At 43.4% G+C, this 16,821-nt stretch overlaps 1 protein-coding gene across 3 annotated transcripts in view; it reads left to right on the top strand.

Moving 5' to 3' along the window:
- Positions 1–16,821, top strand: part of PLS3 (plastin 3) — a 50,012-nt gene that overhangs the window by 31,360 nt on the left and 1,831 nt on the right. For all 3 annotated transcript variants that reach the window (XM_053989827.1, XM_053989829.1, XM_053989828.1), the window contains exons 3-15: positions 4,795–4,958; positions 7,295–7,424; positions 7,857–7,989; positions 9,290–9,371; positions 10,031–10,196; positions 11,287–11,429; positions 12,796–12,891; positions 13,408–13,603; positions 14,250–14,328; positions 14,512–14,626; positions 14,745–14,878; positions 15,715–15,838; positions 16,400–16,524. In XM_053989827.1, the coding sequence (XP_053845802.1) occupies positions 4,795–4,958; positions 7,295–7,424; positions 7,857–7,989; positions 9,290–9,371; positions 10,031–10,196; positions 11,287–11,429; positions 12,796–12,891; positions 13,408–13,603; positions 14,250–14,328; positions 14,512–14,626; positions 14,745–14,878; positions 15,715–15,838; positions 16,400–16,524 (1,687 nt within the window). The remainder of the gene's footprint in view (positions 1–4,794; positions 4,959–7,294; positions 7,425–7,856; positions 7,990–9,289; positions 9,372–10,030; positions 10,197–11,286; positions 11,430–12,795; positions 12,892–13,407; positions 13,604–14,249; positions 14,329–14,511; positions 14,627–14,744; positions 14,879–15,714; positions 15,839–16,399; positions 16,525–16,821) is intronic.

The following is a 16,821-nucleotide window of genomic DNA, read 5'->3' as shown; positions in this document are numbered from 1 at the left end:
TGGTTGGCTTCTAGGATGTCATGAAGGAGATTTGGGGAGGAGGAAACGTTTCACAGGATGATTTCTGCTCACCAAGGTGTGCCCTGCTCCAATGCACAGCTGGTTGGGCTTCCTGGAGACCTGCTTTAACTCCAGCATGGGGCAAGTTGCTGCTCTAGATGGGTAGGTTGATGGGGCTTTAAAGGTGTGTGTTTGACCAGCTTTTCTGTCTGCAGCTGGACTGGATTGAGACATCTGGGGATGCTGGAAGGCAGTGAGGTGTGTTACTATGTGCTCTGTCACCACTTGCCTTCCATGCCACTTGAGGGTATTTCCTCTCTCCCAAGCAACTGATGTGCTGTTCTCTGACAGCCAGCAAAAGGCATGAGTCCCACAGACATCCTACTGCTTATTAAAACAGTCCACAGGTGAGAAACCACTGTGGAAGGTTATCACTAAAGCCAGCTATAGCACAGACAAGCAGCTCCCTCCATCCTATAGGCAGTTATTTGTCTTGGAACTGATCCAAGTGGTAAAGAGCAGTGGGGAAAAAAAAACTTTGTAATGTTTGAAAACAGTAATTAGTGGGACATTGGAACTGTATAGGCTTTGAATGACCCACAGGTTAGTGGGGGAGAAGAGCAGGTTGCTCCAGATCTCATGGGATCTCTGAATTTGTTCTGTGGAAAGGTGCCTCTGTGTGTGTACTTGGCCGAACAGGGGCACTTCAGAGGGGAGGCGTGGCAGAAAAAAATCCACAAACTTGCTCTCTTTATTTGTCTTCATTCTCCCTCCTTCTAAGATAAGCAGAGATAAGCATCTTTTCTGGAAACATGAAGCACTGAAAAATCCTATCTCGGCTGAACAGTTTGTTCAGCTCTGCAAGGTGGTAAAACAATGCTCCGAAACATTCGCTTAGGGCAAATAGGGATCTGTGATCCTGGTGTGTCCTGCTGAGCATATGTCCTTAAAAGGAAACGTGTGGGTTACTTTCCCCTCTTGCATCCTGTTATTTAAGCTATTTTAAGTACTTATTCTCAGGAGGAAGCTGAGCCAGAGCTTGAAGCAGCTTTTGGGATTCGTTGTGGCTTTGCTGCGCCACCTGCATATGGCAGAGGCCGGTGCCGGGCCTTGCTGCCGTGACCTTTCCCAGGTTTAGCACGCTGGCGTGCATGCATCTTTCAGTAGAAATAGGAAACTTCAGATGTGCTGTAGTTTCCTTTCCATCAGTCAGACTATAATGAATCCAGGCTGTAGCTTGTCTGTTAGAACAATTTTGCTTTCTTCCATTAGCAATCCTGGGCAGGCCGCCGAACGATTTCATTTGGGATAGCTTCTATTTTGACAGCCTCTTCAGCTGCTGAATACCATCTCAGGTTTTGATAGAGAGTTCTGTGTGAAGTCAGGGCCTGTTGCAGGACATCCAGCAAGGCACCATACAGTGGGCCTGCAGTGATGCTGGAAATAGTTTTGGAACTGGCTGATACTGCAGAGGTGGAGTTTTTTTTTGTTTTATTTTTTTTTTTTAAGTGCTGCTTCTTTGTACATTTGATGCCAGAAGGGGAACAGAGACAGTAGGAAGGGAAGCAGCTGCCCTGTGGAATAGGGGTCTCAGGTCTGTTCGTCATGTCAGGCTTGTTGACATGTTAAGAACAGGTCCATTTTCCATCTCAGAGTTAATTAGTACTTGACTCTGCTACCAAGCCAGAACCACAGGCCAGCACCACTTTATGGTAAAACCAGCAGTTTTGACACTCAAATCTGCCCTTCTGTGGCCAAGAAGCTAAAACTTGAAATGAGATCATCTTCAGTGCAAAACCAGTAACTTGGTGTGTGGTCTTACTTGGTGTGTTAGTTAAACTAACAGACCCGATTTACTTGTAATTCTCACTCCCAAGTGTCTGGCACATAGATGCCCTTTTACTCTGTGAAGTAAATTAGTGATTAATTTTTTTCCCAGAATACTATGGAAGAGTAGCTTGTACAAGTGGGTGTTTGGGATATTGTTAAAGGTTGCAAGAGCTTAGGTCCTGAGTGAGGATCAAAGGTTATGAGTGAGTTAAGGTTGTCCTTCACACTTGATTTTGTGCCCTTTGTCTGAGTCCAGTGCAGCCTTTCCTGATGGGTAAAATCTTTGTGCCATGCTCCTGACCTATGTGAGCTCCCTTGTGAGTGTGCATTTCAGTGGCTCTTCATGTGGCAGAGCTCTTTTTCTTTTCTTTTTTTTTTTTTTTTCTTTTTTTTTTCCCTCTAGTGAGTAAAGGTAAATCCTATTTGAACTATGCACAACTGGAAGACTGGGAAGATGCTGATTGCAGGAGTGAATGAAACCAATCTGGGCAGATGTTGACCCAGCTTGGAGTAAATTCCTCATACCTGCCTTGCTGGGCTTCATATTTAGAGCCAACCTCCAAATAGGTTTCAGCATCTTTTTATCCATGTGTCCCTTATTGGAGTTGCAGACTTTGGAGCTGAGTTTCCTGATGTCTCACCTAAGAGGCTTCTGCCTCATTAAATACCATATAAGGTTTTATCCCTTCTGCATCTGAATAGGCTCAAACAGAGCACATGCAAACCTGAATCAGAAACACTTCTGAATGCTTAACCTAGACACATCAAGAGAAAAACCTTTACCAAATATGAATCAAAATTGGATCCCATCAAGGATACAATTTATATTTTGAAGTCTTATTTTTCTCTGTCCTTTGCCTGTTGCTTACATCGACTCTAACATTTGGGTAGCTGTAAAACTTAGATGGTGGATTGATTGGAAGAAGTGATGAACAGATGGTTTTGGGTTTACCTGCTTAATTTGGCAGCATGCTGAGGGATTTTGGTTGGTTCAGTCAGGCACAGGCAAAACCAAGGGAGTTGGCTTCAGGCTGAGGGTGAAAGCAAAGTTCTGTTTCAGGTTCATAAGCCCTGGAGATTAGGAAATCCCTTCTTGACTTATTTTCCTCACTGGCTGTAAGGAGAGGAAAAGATTTTGTAAAGTTAGATTCAGTAATAGATACTGTAATAGAAGAAGCTGTGATTTATCTAGAGGGGAAATAGCTTACTCATGACATCTCAAGCTGGACTGTTAATGAATCTTGCCTTTGTACGCTTGTATTATTTCAGAATAAAATTCTAAAATTGAGGGCCATAGAGCAGCCTATTGTTATCATTAATCATTGCCCCAAACTACTTTATTTCCTCAGCACTATTGTAAACACTGGCTTTTCATGAAGTAGTTGAATGCATTTATTAATCCACTGGAATTGATGTCTGAGACACAGAGACTGGGATGTAGGAGGGAGTACAGATTTGCTCTGGTTACTTCAGATATTTGCCACTGAATAGTTTCACTTTCTTGCTAACTGATAAAAACAATTTTAAAATCCCATATTCCCATATGGATATAGAAAATGAGGACAGTTGGAGTGGTGGTGCAAACATGCTACCTGCTGCTTGCTGGAACACTGCTGTGAAACAAAACCTAAAAACCACAGGATCCTCATTAAAAGTAAATTGATCTCCACAATTTGGTTAAAAAAAATAACCGTGGACCTTAGAGCTATCCTGATTGTTTTCTTTATTCTTGAAAGTATCTCCCTTCAAGCATAAATACTGACCCCAGTGGCTGTGGTGAGATGCCCTCTTGAAGAAAACCAAATTCTGGGGCTGGTGCAGCTCTTCAGGCACTAAATTAACTTCCCTGGGCTGTCTGTAGCACTTGCTTACAGCAAAGGGATTTTAGCATCCTCTTACTGAGCCAGTAACAGCACAACATGCCCTGAATCACTGCCTCTCCAAAGATGGGGCTGGAGGGTCATACTTACGTCTTGAGGTGTGACTCTGGGCTGTACAACAACTTCAAATGCTCTGTCTGCTTGTGGACCCAACTCTGCTGAAATCTGGGTGCCAGCTCTGCTGTGAGCAACACTCTGCTCATCCTGGTTAGCCTGGGGAAGGAGGCACCCAACCCCTGCCTGTCCATAGTGGCTGGAAAACCTCACTTGCCTGAAGGAGGTCTGGGGGTGCTGGATTTGCCATGTGTGGTCAGTAGATGTGGTATGTGCCCAAAGAGGTTGGGATCTGTTATGTGCAAAGCTCCAGTGTCACACTAGATTATTGTTTTCTTCCTCAGTCTAGTAGGTGACACTATCTCACTAAACACATGGTGCTGCTGTGGCTTGGTGATAGACTGTGAAAGAAAATGTCCTTGCAGAGCATTCTTGGGCAGCAATAAAATATCTGCAATTTGCTGTCAGTGTTAAATGGAGAGTATCATTGACAACATGATAAAAATGCAACTGCAGAGCTGTCTTGGTGTTTTTAGTTCAGAAAATAAGAGGTGCTGTGTTTCATGACCATCTATTTTTAACATGCAAGGGCTGTGGTATTTAGACCTAAAAAGAGACACTGTGGAGATTGTGTATGAAAATACAGATGTTCTGTTGTGAAACTTTAACACCAGACTTGTCACATGTGCCCAGAGTCATCGTGGTTAGTCCTGCTTCAAAGCTGCTGTTGCCCAGAGCTGGAGGGTTCCCATGACTTGTGCTGTGCACTCTCTGAGGATGTGCTGTGTGTATTTACTGTGTGCCTTTGGTTCCTATGGGTGTCCTTTGAACAATGTACTCCTCGATATTTTTGGTGTGGCCATCCTGCTGTGTGCCCATGCCCTGCGTGGATTCAGCAGGTCCCCAGTGGGCTCTCCATAGCTCTCCATAGCTCTTGGACATGGGGGATCACGTTTTGCCCCTCTGTTGGGGGTCAGTTCTGTCAGGTACAGGCACATTTCTAAAACCTTCTGCCTTTTCTCTTCCTCAGACCTCAACAGGAATGGGTTCATCTGTGACTACGAGTTGCACGAGCTGTTCAAGGAGGCCAGCCTGCCTCTCCCTGGGTACAAAGTGAGAGAGATCATCCAGAAGCTCATGATCGATGGGGACAAGAATAAAGATGGGAAGATTAGTTTTGAAGAGTTCGTCTATGTAAGTGATATTTCTGAATTGCCAGCAGCCTGGGGGGCCCCTTTAACACAAAGCTAAGGATGACTGTAGAAGAGTGGCTGACTTCTCAGCCACTTACCCTAATCCTAATTTTCTTTTGACAAACTGATCTTTCTAGCCATGTAAAAATCAGTTCATTGTACAGGTATCTGCATCTGATCAGTCTTTTGTGCTGTTATTGACAGTCTTTAGATTTGGACAGAGGAGAAATACTGAAATATTTTTGAACAAAAACCAACCAACCAAAAAGAATCCATGTGGTTTTCCTAGATGATAGCTTCATTGGAGGCCAAAATACTGTTTCCACATGAGATGACAACTGGAAAAAGAGACTTGCAATGATCCAAGCTTACAGTATTTACTGGAAGCTATTCAGTTTTTCCAGGCACACAGATGAATGCTTGTTTTCCCTGTGTATCAGTATAATTTCCTTTCTGTGTTTAATGGGACTACAAGTATTTGATAAAGAGTTGGAAGGGCATTTCAAGACACACTTGGATTTGTGTTAGGTGCTGATCTAAGAAAATTAAAATCTCTTGCCTTGAAAGGGATTAACAGGAATAAGGTGATGGAACAAGTTGGAGGATCTGCCTTTTTTAGTAGTAGTAGGCCAGAATTTAAACATTTATTAATTTTTACAAAAGTGCAAGATTCCTTCAATGTATGTTTTTCATCCATTTGATGCTCTGATGATTGAATGCTGAAGGAGTAATTAAAGTATATGCAGTACATTGAGGGAGCTGTTTTCATGTAAATTAGTTTTCTTGATATTTCTTAATTTATACTCACTTTCTGTTCCTTAATTGTTTTCAGACCCTCTGAACTTTTTGAGTTCGGAGTCAACTAGTAAGTTGGAGTTTGCAGTTTGTAAACACTTGCATGCTGGGTGCATGTTTCAGCTGTTGGTTTGAGCTGGTCCATAACTCTTAACTTTGCACTAGGAAGGAGAAAATAAATCTCTTCTGTCGCATTTGAAAGGTACCAATGATTGAGTAAAGACAAAATGTCTTAGGGCAGCTGAGGTGTACATTAGCAGCAATGCTTAGCTCTATGATTTTTACAAACTGTACTCTTGCTCTGAGCATTTTTGCTGGAGTTTATGGTAGAAATGACATGAACTGTCTTTACATTGGGACCAAGTGACTTAGTGGTACCTCAGCATTAGAGCACATATTCTCAAGAAGATAGTAGTTAAACCCAGGAAATTTTAAAATAAATAGATCTAAAACAAAATCCTTGTGGTTAAAGCCAATCAACCAGAAATCCCCCAACTTCTGGGCTCTCAGATCTTCAGTCAGCTTTACCTGATCAACCTCTGCATGCCATCAGGAGATGATTTAACTGCACTGTATCATCATCTTGACTTGCCACCTTCCCTGTGTTTAAGGGATGGGAAGGTAAGGTGTGACAACCAGCAGCCTGGCCCTGTAGTGACACCTCTGCAGCCTGGTGTCCTCTCCTTTTAGCAGAAGCACATTGTTGTCTTGCTTTACAGTGCTGTTTCATTGTTTTTTTCTGGGTAGTGTTTAGTTAACTTGTACACATTTCATTTGTGTTTTCAGCTTGGTTGAAACAAATTTAGTTTAGTTTTGAAAGAGTTACAGTAGGCTTTCCAGACACTGATTGTTTTTTACTAATAGCTGCTCAGTTCTGTAGGGCCTCGGGGCCACTAACAGTAGCATCCAACCTGTGCAAATGGCATGTGCAGTCTTCTGTGCTAAAGCATCTCTTCTGCCCTCCAACAAGAGGGTGTTTCACCAGTTAGGCGAAGCCTGCTGTTGAGGAAGGGGGAATCTTTACTTAGAGCACTCATTGTTACACTTTATTACAGATTTGACTGTTACATGCTTAAAGAGAATTGTTTCTTGGGTTGTGGACAAAGTCATTTGTGTGAACTAAAGTCACAGTCACATGAGCATCTGGCTTATGCAGAAAGGTTAAAATTGCACCACAGCTTTCTCAAGTTTGGCCCTGCAGGACCTGCTGCATGTGTTACCTGTGCTCAGACTGCAAAGGTTTTGTGTTTTTTTCTTGTGGTCTCTCGAAATCTACTTGTGAAGGTAAATATATGCAAGGTATTTCATGCCTAATGCTTCTGTTTCAATAGGCACTTGCAGCGTGTGTTTGAGAAAGTGGGATGACTCTCTGCCCACTGTCCATGTCAGATTTAATACCACTACACCCTTGCTGGGCCCTTCACATTTGCCGATTTTTACTGTGAAGTTTGCTTTAAAGCTGAGAAGAAATAGCTCCTTCTGTGGTCCTTTTTGTTTATGAAGGTGAATTTTTCTTGTCTAATGGAGCACTTTAAATTGTAGATTTTCCAAGAGGTGAAAAGCAGCGATATTGCCAAAACATTCCGAAGAGCCATTAACAGGAAGGAAGGAATCTGTGCCATTGGAGGCACCTCAGAGCTCTCCAGCGAGGGGACCCAGCACTCCTACTCAGGTACCACTCTGGCTCTCACTCTTCTCTTGGGTTTTTGGAGGTCCTGTGCCAAAACCAGCCCATTTCTACCACCATGCCATGTGCTGTGCTCTAGTTCTCTGAGAGCTGAGTGATCTCACGTCAGGGTGAAAAGCAGGACAGAATTTATATGCTGCAAATTTAACAGTGTATAAGTTAAATGTGTTCTCATTTGCTTCGTTAACTGTGCTTGCTGATGAAGTCCTTGTGTCACACTTGAGTAGGATAAAGTTGTTAAGTAAAAACAACAGGAATATTGTGATGAGAGTCTTCTTTCTTTAAACTTTGTGTGACTAATATAATGTGTGGTAATGATAGTGGGGCTGTTATTTCCCCATGGCTCTGTACTCTGCTGCTTTTGGGAAAATCTTTGTTATGAAAACCTTGTATTAAATTTATGATTGGTTATCTTAGAGGAAGAGAAATATGCCTTTGTAAACTGGATAAACAAAGCCCTGGAAAATGATCCTGACTGTAGGCACGTTATTCCAATGAACCCAAATACAGATGACCTGTTCAAAGCAGTGGGAGATGGGATTGTGCTATGGTAAGTCATGATGGCTCCTGAATTAAAGAAGTTAAAAGTCAGCAAAATAACTTTCTGAAATTGTAACTTGGGGAATTTTCATCTTATTCTAGACTGATTTTGTGACTGGTGTGTGTGCATAACGTTCTGCACGTATAAAAAGAGGCTCAGTCTCTCAGGCTTTCGTTGCCATTGTGTGATACCTTAGCTTTGGTGCCAGCTGATATTTTCACCCTGTGCTTTTGTTTGGGCTTGAGACTGAGTTTGAGGGGGCAAAAGGTGCTTTGTGAGAGCAGGAGCTGTCCTGGTGCAGACTCAGCCTGGTGCTGGGCAGCTTGAGGAGGGGCACGTGTGATAAATGGCCCATTCTCTTGGATGTTTAGGCAGACAGTGTTCTCTGTGGGAATGTTAGTGACCTTATTATGTATTAACCCAAAAATGGATTTTCTGGGAGTCTTCTTGTTCTTTTTAATAACTGTACTAAGTAGGTTAGGTGACTTATTCTGTTACATGCTGAGAACAGAAGGAATCCAGGGCTACTAAATACCAACAACCTTCTGTGTATGAGATTTTTGTTGGTTTTATGGGTTAGGTTCATTTGTTTTCTTGTAAGTGAATTAATATAGTGGAGAACTGGATCAACCTGGAATTTCAGGATCTCTGTATCAATACACAAAGTAAGTTTAAGTGAGTTACCTCTTCTCTTTAATAGCTTTTATTTTTTAACTTTAGCTCGTGATGCTTACTTTTAGTTTATTTATTTCCCAAGTTTCAAGAAATTCATGGCTTTAGGCAAAGACTGAACTGAGTAGGAAGTAGTTCATACTATAAAGTTTAAATTTGCCATTTTTTTGTGTTGATTAAAAATTCATTGTGCTCACATGCTCCCCACTGAGCTCTCCAAGTGTTTGTTCTTTTCTGGGGCAGGTTTTCGTGCCAGCAGTAGTAAACCTTTACAATAGGAGGAAGTTTGTTGTCTTACTAGAATGTGCAGTGGATGTCAGCAGAGCAATGAGTCTTCACTAGTTCAGGGACTGCACTGTGAATAATTCATGTGCTCTTTTTGCTCCAGCAGCTGAGATCAGTAGTGGCTGGGAACATGTTTAAAGTTTCAGGCTTAGCTATTAGTTACAAATACATTCTTGATAATGTAAATATTAACTCCTGATTTATGCAATCTTGATTTTTATAGAAAAAAAATGACACAAAAACAAGCAGGCTAGAGGAAATGTGCTGTGGTGAATATTGTTACAGTGCATTGAGTTTTGTTTGGATTAAATACTAAGTGTTGTTCAAATATCACTGGTTTTCCTCCTAACAGCAAAATGATCAATCTTTCTGTTCCTGACACAATTGATGAAAGAGCAATTAATAAGAAGAAACTCACACCGTTCATAATTCAGGTATAAAGCATTTCTGTATTTTATTTTCTGAAATTCATGTTAATATAGAATTAATGAAGGTAGCATGGTGGCTCAAGGCATTATTGTGGAATGCTGGAAAGGAGCAAATTTTATAGCTTCGGTTTAATTATTAAATGCAGTTTTGTACCATGCATAATTGACAGTTCTGTGGGCATGGTTCAAAAATGCTGAATTAATGACAAAATGGGTAAAGTGGCTGAAATGTTGTGCACACGTGATATTGCTGTGGTGATTATGTACAGCACTGTCTTTTTTAAACAATGTGGTTATTGGTGTTGGCTATGAATCATTTCATAGTAGGGCAGGTTGTTTTTGTGAGGATGCCTCTATGTGTGTGTATGTGTGTAAATTAGCACTTCTCTAACCTTATTCTTGTTGATGCCACTAGATGCAACGAACTCAGAGGCTGAAACTAAATACCAGAGGCTGAAATTAAACCCTGGTGCCTAGTTCAGTTCTTATTGATTCAGCCTGCTGCCACACAGCTCCCTTAAAACTTCAGCTGGAGGGTGGCTGGGAGTGTTTCCTCTGAGCTGCTGCTGTTGGATCAAGGACAAGGGGGGAACCTCCACTCTGCTGGTGCTGGATGAAAGCAGCATCTCCTTGCTCTGTGTCTGACTGGGCTCTGCTGTTTGCAGGAGAACCTGAACCTGGCCTTGAATTCTGCCTCTGCCATCGGCTGCCATGTTGTCAATATTGGCGCGGAGGACTTGAGGGAAGGGAAGCCCCACCTGGTCCTCGGGCTCCTCTGGCAGGTCATCAAGATCGGCTTGTTCGCTGACATCGAGCTCAGCAGAAATGAAGGTAAGTGAAATCCTCAGTGATTACTTCTAAAGCATGAGCACAGCATTGCTTGTGCTGTCAGCCCCAGCCCTGCCCCTTCCCTCCCTCCTCTCTGCTGGAAGAAGCATCACCAGGGCATGTGCCAAGCTGAATGTTCTCCAGCCTGTTTGTGGCTGTGCAGCAGGTTCATGCAGGTGGGCTGTGCCATCCTGCTGATGTGTCTCAGCCTTGGAGAGCTGGCTGAACACCAGCCTGTAAGTCAAGATGCAGCTTGGCTTGAGCCTGGCAGTGAATGAGCACACTGCTTGGGGATGTCCTAGGCTGCTCCAGCTGCAGGCTCCTGATGGTGTTGGGATGTGCTAAAAGCTGCTTGGATCCTTTTAGGATTATAGACAACTGCATTGCTTTCTCAAAAAAAATTAAAAGGGGGGCTTCAGCTCTGTGGTAGTTATTTGGTTCCAAAATCCTCCTTGCTACTGTCAGTGGAGCAGCTTGAGCGCTCACTTTGACCTTGGTGGTGAGAGACTGATGCTGCAGATCTCTCCCTGTAGTCACTTGGTCCTGCATGACAGCCTCTAAAATTTAAACTTTTCAAATCATCTGAAGAGCTCTGATATTCCTGCTTGTGCTATCAGAGCATCCAGATGGATGGAGGGGCTTCAGTGTCTTTTATTTTAGCTTCCCCATCATGAAGTGTTGACATTGTTTGGTTTAGATTGAAAATTCATGTCAGAGGAAGCACTGGCCAGCTGAAAGGGTGCTTATCTTGGCTCCTTTGGGTTTTTTTAATGGTGCTTATGAAACTGCTTGGAAGCATTTTTCATTGAGATAGAAGTGCATTTGCATTTAGCTTCCTGCCATCAGCTTAAAAGACTGCACATAAAGTCCAGAGAATTTTGTTACACAAGAAAAGGGAAAATACTTTTTAACACATATATTTCTAGATCATTTATACTCCTCTCTGTGTAACAACCAACTCAGGAAAACTCTGCTAATACCCAGAATGTTTTGACATAACCAGTAGTTGGTATTGTGCTCCCTTGAAATCTTGCTGCAGCTTGAATTCTGGCATGCAGGTTTGACTCTTCCCTGACAATAATTTTTCTTGTAGCACTGGCTGCCTTACTTCGTGATGGTGAAAATCTGGAGGACCTTATGAAACTATCCCCAGAAGAGCTGCTCCTAAGATGGGCCAACTTCCACCTGGAAAACGCAGGCTGGCACAAAATCAGTAACTTCAGCTCAGATATCAAGGTAGCAAAGCTCTCCTGATTTGCAGTGCCTGGCAAAAGACTGGGAGCTGGACAGGCATGTGTTTGCATGTGTAAATGAGACCTTTCATCCTCAGGCAGGACCTTTCTTGACCCTAACACACAGAGTGGTCTTACAGGGGGGTTTGAGTGTTACATTTGAAGTCCTGCAGAGCTGTTCTATCTTGCCATGAGGGTGAGCTCAGTGTTGAACTGTCTGTTTCCTCCAGTGCTGCTGTTGTGTTTTAATCAGCTGTGAAACTGGTATTGCTTATATATTTTCAAATGTCCTTAGTCCATATTTTGATGGAGATAACAGGGGAAGATGCTTCACTGGAGAGTGAGACTTGCACATACTCTTGGCAGGTGATGGCATTTCATCTAAAATGTCATGGGCTGGAGAGAGGAAGGGAAACAAGACCTCTTATTCTTCACACTGGGTTTAGTAGGAATGGGAGTGGGGACTCCTAAAGCTGCTTTTCACATGTGAGTGGGGGCCCTGGTGAGAAATGGAGGGTGGTGACTCTGGGTCAGTGTGAGACATGTGGACACTGGTCTCAGCAGTTTTCTGGAGCTTATTCACACGGCCAGCAGTTTCAGGTAGGAGAAAGAAGATTGAGATAGGAAGAAAAAATTAACAATTGAGGTGTGTGACAATCATAAATCTGACCTGTTGTGTGCCTAGTCACTCCTATTTCCAACTTTAAAATTACTTAGTTTTGCTGATAGCTGTTGGCTTCTCTGGTGCATCCCTTAGGTTGCCATGATATGCTGAGGTCCTCCTTAGGGCTGAGGACTAAAAGGACATGTAGTTGATAAATAATCACTACAGCTCTTGGTTCCTCCTGGTTTGTGACCATCCCTGGCCTTTCTCCTCTAAGCTGTTCTAGCTAATGTGCAGGCACAGAAGAAAACATTCAGACATCTTATAATCAGCTTTTTGCTTGGAATTTGTCTTCACTGAGCCATTTTCATCATTGCTGTGGCAGTAGGAATGGCTGCTTTGTTTAGAGGTTAGGGCTGCCTTGGGGCATCTGGGGGCCATGAGTGTGAGCAGCATGAGGTCATTGCCTCCTCCAGCCACTGCAGAGGTGGCTGTGACACCAGAGCTTGTAGCAAAGGCAGCTTTCAAACAGTCAAACCACATAATTGTCATCTTAAATATTTCTAACCTTTTCCCTTTGTTTCCTTTCCTGCTGCCTGGATTTCTACCATTGTGCTCTCTTTTAAGCTTACAGATTTTGGCAATTCAGTAAAGGTACATAAGCCAATTATGCACGGTGACTTGTTAAAAATGAGCTTGAAATGAATTGTTATGGTGTATTCACTGCTGTGCAGGAGGGCTGAATTTTCTTTTTCATTCATTTCAGGATTCCAGAGCCTATTTCCACCTCCTCAATCAAATTGCACCCAAAGGTCAGAAAGAAGGAGAGCCTCAGATTGATATTAACATGTCAGGTTTCAATGTAAGTATTCAGGCTGTCGTGTCCTCATCCTGTAGAATCATGAGCTCCCTGTACCCTATCATTGCCCCATGACATCTGGGTAACCTGGTATCTTAATTTCTAGAGCGTGTACAGTGTCAGTGGCCATGTGCACACCTCAGGTGCGTGCTCAATGAGTGCTTGCTGCCAGCCTGGTCACTGCCCTCCAATTAACAGAGATGACTGAGAAATCCTTTGTGGGCTTGCTCCATTTGGGAGCATATTGACTTCTTTTGAACCACTAAGTTCCAAAAGCATTAAAATTTGACAGCCTGTGAGCTTGGAAAGCACTGTGCTAAGAAAAATAGCAAGACAAGCCATGAGAATGGCACAGCTGCAGGGGTTGGTGCGTGTGCCTCATCCCTTCATTCACTTAGTGACTGATGCCAATCGTGGACTTGTGACATTGCTCCAGATAGTGGTCAGGAGCTTCCCATCTGCTTTGTAGTGTAGCCCAGTCTGTTCCATGACAGCTCTTGTGCATTGCACCCCTGGCAGGAGAAGGATGACTTGCGCAGGGCAGAGTACATGCTGCAGCAGGCAGATCGGCTCGGCTGCCGGCAGTTCGTCACACCGGCTGACGTGGTCAGTGGCAACCCCAAACTGAACCTGGCCTTCGTTGCCAACCTGTTCAACAAGTACCCAGCACTTACCAAGCCTGAAAACCAGGACATCGACTGGACCCTTTTGGAAGGTGATGGCCGTTATCAGTCACAAAATAAGCAGGAGGGGTCTATCTAAAGTAAACAGTTGTGTCACTGGAGGCTGTGCCCTGCACAGGTATCTCCGTTGAAGTAACACCTATGATGTGAGGCTTCAGTGCTGCAGTGGTTGTTTACTCATTTGGGGCAGATGAGAAGGGCACTTGGCAGCTTGTTCAGCTGCTCTGACCCTGTTGTGGAGCCTGAACCTGTAGGCACTCTGCCAGCACCCCATCACTCACCATGCCGGGGAATTTGGTTTTGCCATTTCCTGTGATGGGCAAGAAAACCTCAGAAATGCAGTGAGATGTTCATGGGAGCGCTAATTGTTGGCACAGCTGGAACTGAGCTGTGACAGCAGTTAGCTAACACCCATGTGAAAGATCTTTCTGCTCCTTTTTCTTGCACAAAATGCAAAAGGCTCTTCTGAAGCCTGAGGAAATCAAAATGACATCCGAGATTAGATAGCAGGGTCACCCTCTTCCTTTGAAAAAAATTATAGTAGAAAAAAATACTCCTTTTCTGCTTAAAACCTCCTGGTGAGCTCTGCTGCTCAAAGCTCCCTGCCTTGCAAGGTGGAAATCCCTGCTCAGCTTTGAGCTTGCAGAATTTGCAATGAACCTGTTTTCCATCACGTAGGAGAGACGCGCGAGGAACGGACCTTCCGCAACTGGATGAACTCCCTGGGTGTGAACCCCCACGTAAATCACCTCTATGGGTAAGCTTTAGGCTCTAGGGAGACCCAGCTGTTTTTTTGTGGTTGTTTTGTTTTTTTTTTTCTTTTTTTTTTAATTATTGTTGAAATTGCAAACACCTGTAAAGAATAGTAGTTATTCATGATGTGACAAAGAGTGCACCCAAATCTCGAAACATTAGACTTAATCCGTGTTTTCCACTTTAGTGATCTCCAGGATGCACTGGTAATACTACAATTATATGAAAAGATCAAAGTTCCTGTTGACTGGAATAAGGTTAACAAGCCTCCCTACCCTAAACTTGGAGCAAATATGAAAAAGGTAAACATGTCAAAAGACTTTAAAGGAAGCCATGGACACTAAAATTCCTGTTAGAGGCTTCTAGTCAAGTGAGTGTGTTTGTGAGTGATTCTTCTGCTTAAACTCTTGTCCTGTGTAGCTGGAAAACTGTAACTACGCTGTAGATTTGGGAAAGCATCCAGCTAAATTCTCCCTGGTTGGCATTGGAGGGCAAGATTTGAATGATGGAAACCCAACGCTGACACTGGCCTTGGTCTGGCAGTTGATGAGAAGGTAGGACCCCTCTCAGACATGTGAATCTTGCAAATGGAGTACAGAATTTGGGAAGTTTCTTCCATGAGAGTGTTGCAGTAACTGGAACAGGTCACCCAGAATGATTGTAAAACCTCTGTCCTTTGGGGAGTGTCTGAGATACATCTGGACAAAACTCTGATAGAGCTGCACGTGAGAGGCTGGAGCAGACACCTATGGACAGCCTGTTGGTGGACCTGTGACAAGCCACCTGCTCAAGTCTGGTCCACAAGCAGAAACCCTGAGCAGTAACATTACACAACTTTTATGTTTTGATTTTTAATTGGAAATTGAGGGGGAAATGTCCTGGGGCTGGTTTATAGACCACTTTTGCATTGGAATGGGGGAAAGAAGAAACTTAATAACAGATAAAATTGATCTTCCTGTTACCTAGTTCTGAAGAAGTGTAAATTATGCAAATATATGTCTGGAAAAAAGGTGTGTGGTAGATCCTAATTTGACATTACAGATCTGAATGCCAACTCCTGAGGTAATGCACACCTTTTAGGTTATGTGTTACCCCTATGGAGCAAATGCTCAATGATAAAGCAGTTTAACAAGTGTCCTGAGCCCAGGCAATCTTTTGAGCTTCTATTAAAGGACATGAAATGCTAGAAAGACTAATGCTTTAACAAAAATCGCACTTCAGATAAGATACATGGTTCTTTCTTTTTGCTAAAGGAGTTTTAAAAAAAAACCCAAACTCAGAGCTGAGACTATGTAAAGACTTTCCAAGCTGCCATGGCTCATGTTGCATCCTGGCTGCATGGCTTTGTCGTGGCTCTGTGCCTAATCTTGTTCTCTCTGCTGGTTCTCAGGTACACACTGAATGTCCTCGAGGACCTGGGTGATGGTCAGAAAGCCAACGATGACATTATAGTCAGCTGGGTAAACCAGACCCTGAAAGAAGCTGGCAAGTCCACTTCCATCCAGAACTTCAAGGTGCAGGTTCCCTTCTTGCCTACAAAAGGAGACGAGTGCCCAAAATTTTTTTTTCCTCAGCTGGAGGAACAACTGGGGCTTCTTAGAGAGGAGTTTAAACAGGACAGGATTCAGACTGTGCTGGGAACAGAGTGGCTTCAAGCTACAGGATAGGAGAATGTTTAGGACTGTCCATAGTGGGGAATAGTGGTGATGTGGGGGGTGATCAGGATCTGGGGCAGAGATGGGAGGTGAGATGCTGGCAAGCAAAGGGGCTGGAGCTGGTGTGCATTGGGCTCTGTCAGCATGGCAGAGCTGCTGCCTGCCTGTCTGCACAATAGTTACTTCTTTGGATTTCCAGAGCACTTGCAATAAATTGGAGTAATAGTATTGTATTATCACCAAAACTGAAGCAGCAGTTTGGTTTTCCCTCTGGTCCACGTGGGAATAGTCACTAACTCTGCTGCTTTGAAAAGGCTCATTTGAAACTTCTTTGGTTGCATGTTGTGGAGCAGCTGAATTGAGGTGAGAATTATGCTTTAAGGATTGGACACTCATCTTCTCTGTCCCTATATTCTCTAGGACAAGACTATCAGCACAAGCTTGGCAGTTGTGGATTTAATCGATGCCATCCAGCCTGGTTGTATCAACTATGACCTAGTAAAGACTGGTCACCTGTCGGAAGATGACAAGCAAAATAATGCTAAGTAAGTTTGCTCTCTCAAAAGTTGTTTTGCATTGAAAGGGTGCACACTGAATGTTCTGGACTCAAGCTGCAGGTGTTTTGACCAGTTTATTGCTGTGGTTTTCAGTCTCTTTTAGCACAGTACTGCCTTTTTACACAGGCAGCACTTAGTGAAATCGAGTTGCTGTCCTTGCCTGTGACGCTGGAGGGAGCAGTTGGCTGAACTCTGGCTAGCTGAGAGAAATGCAGAACAGCTCCAGCAGTTCTTACCAGTGATACTCTTATTTCTCACCTGTTTGTTCAGGCATTTGTGTGTGGC

Source organism: Vidua macroura, chromosome 14 (genome assembly GCF_024509145.1).
Source record: "Vidua macroura isolate BioBank_ID:100142 chromosome 14, ASM2450914v1, whole genome shotgun sequence".
NCBI classification, from domain to species: domain Eukaryota; kingdom Metazoa; phylum Chordata; class Aves; order Passeriformes; family Viduidae; genus Vidua; species Vidua macroura.
Note: the sequence above shows the minus strand (reverse complement) of the source record. Positions and strands in the feature narration are given on the sequence as shown.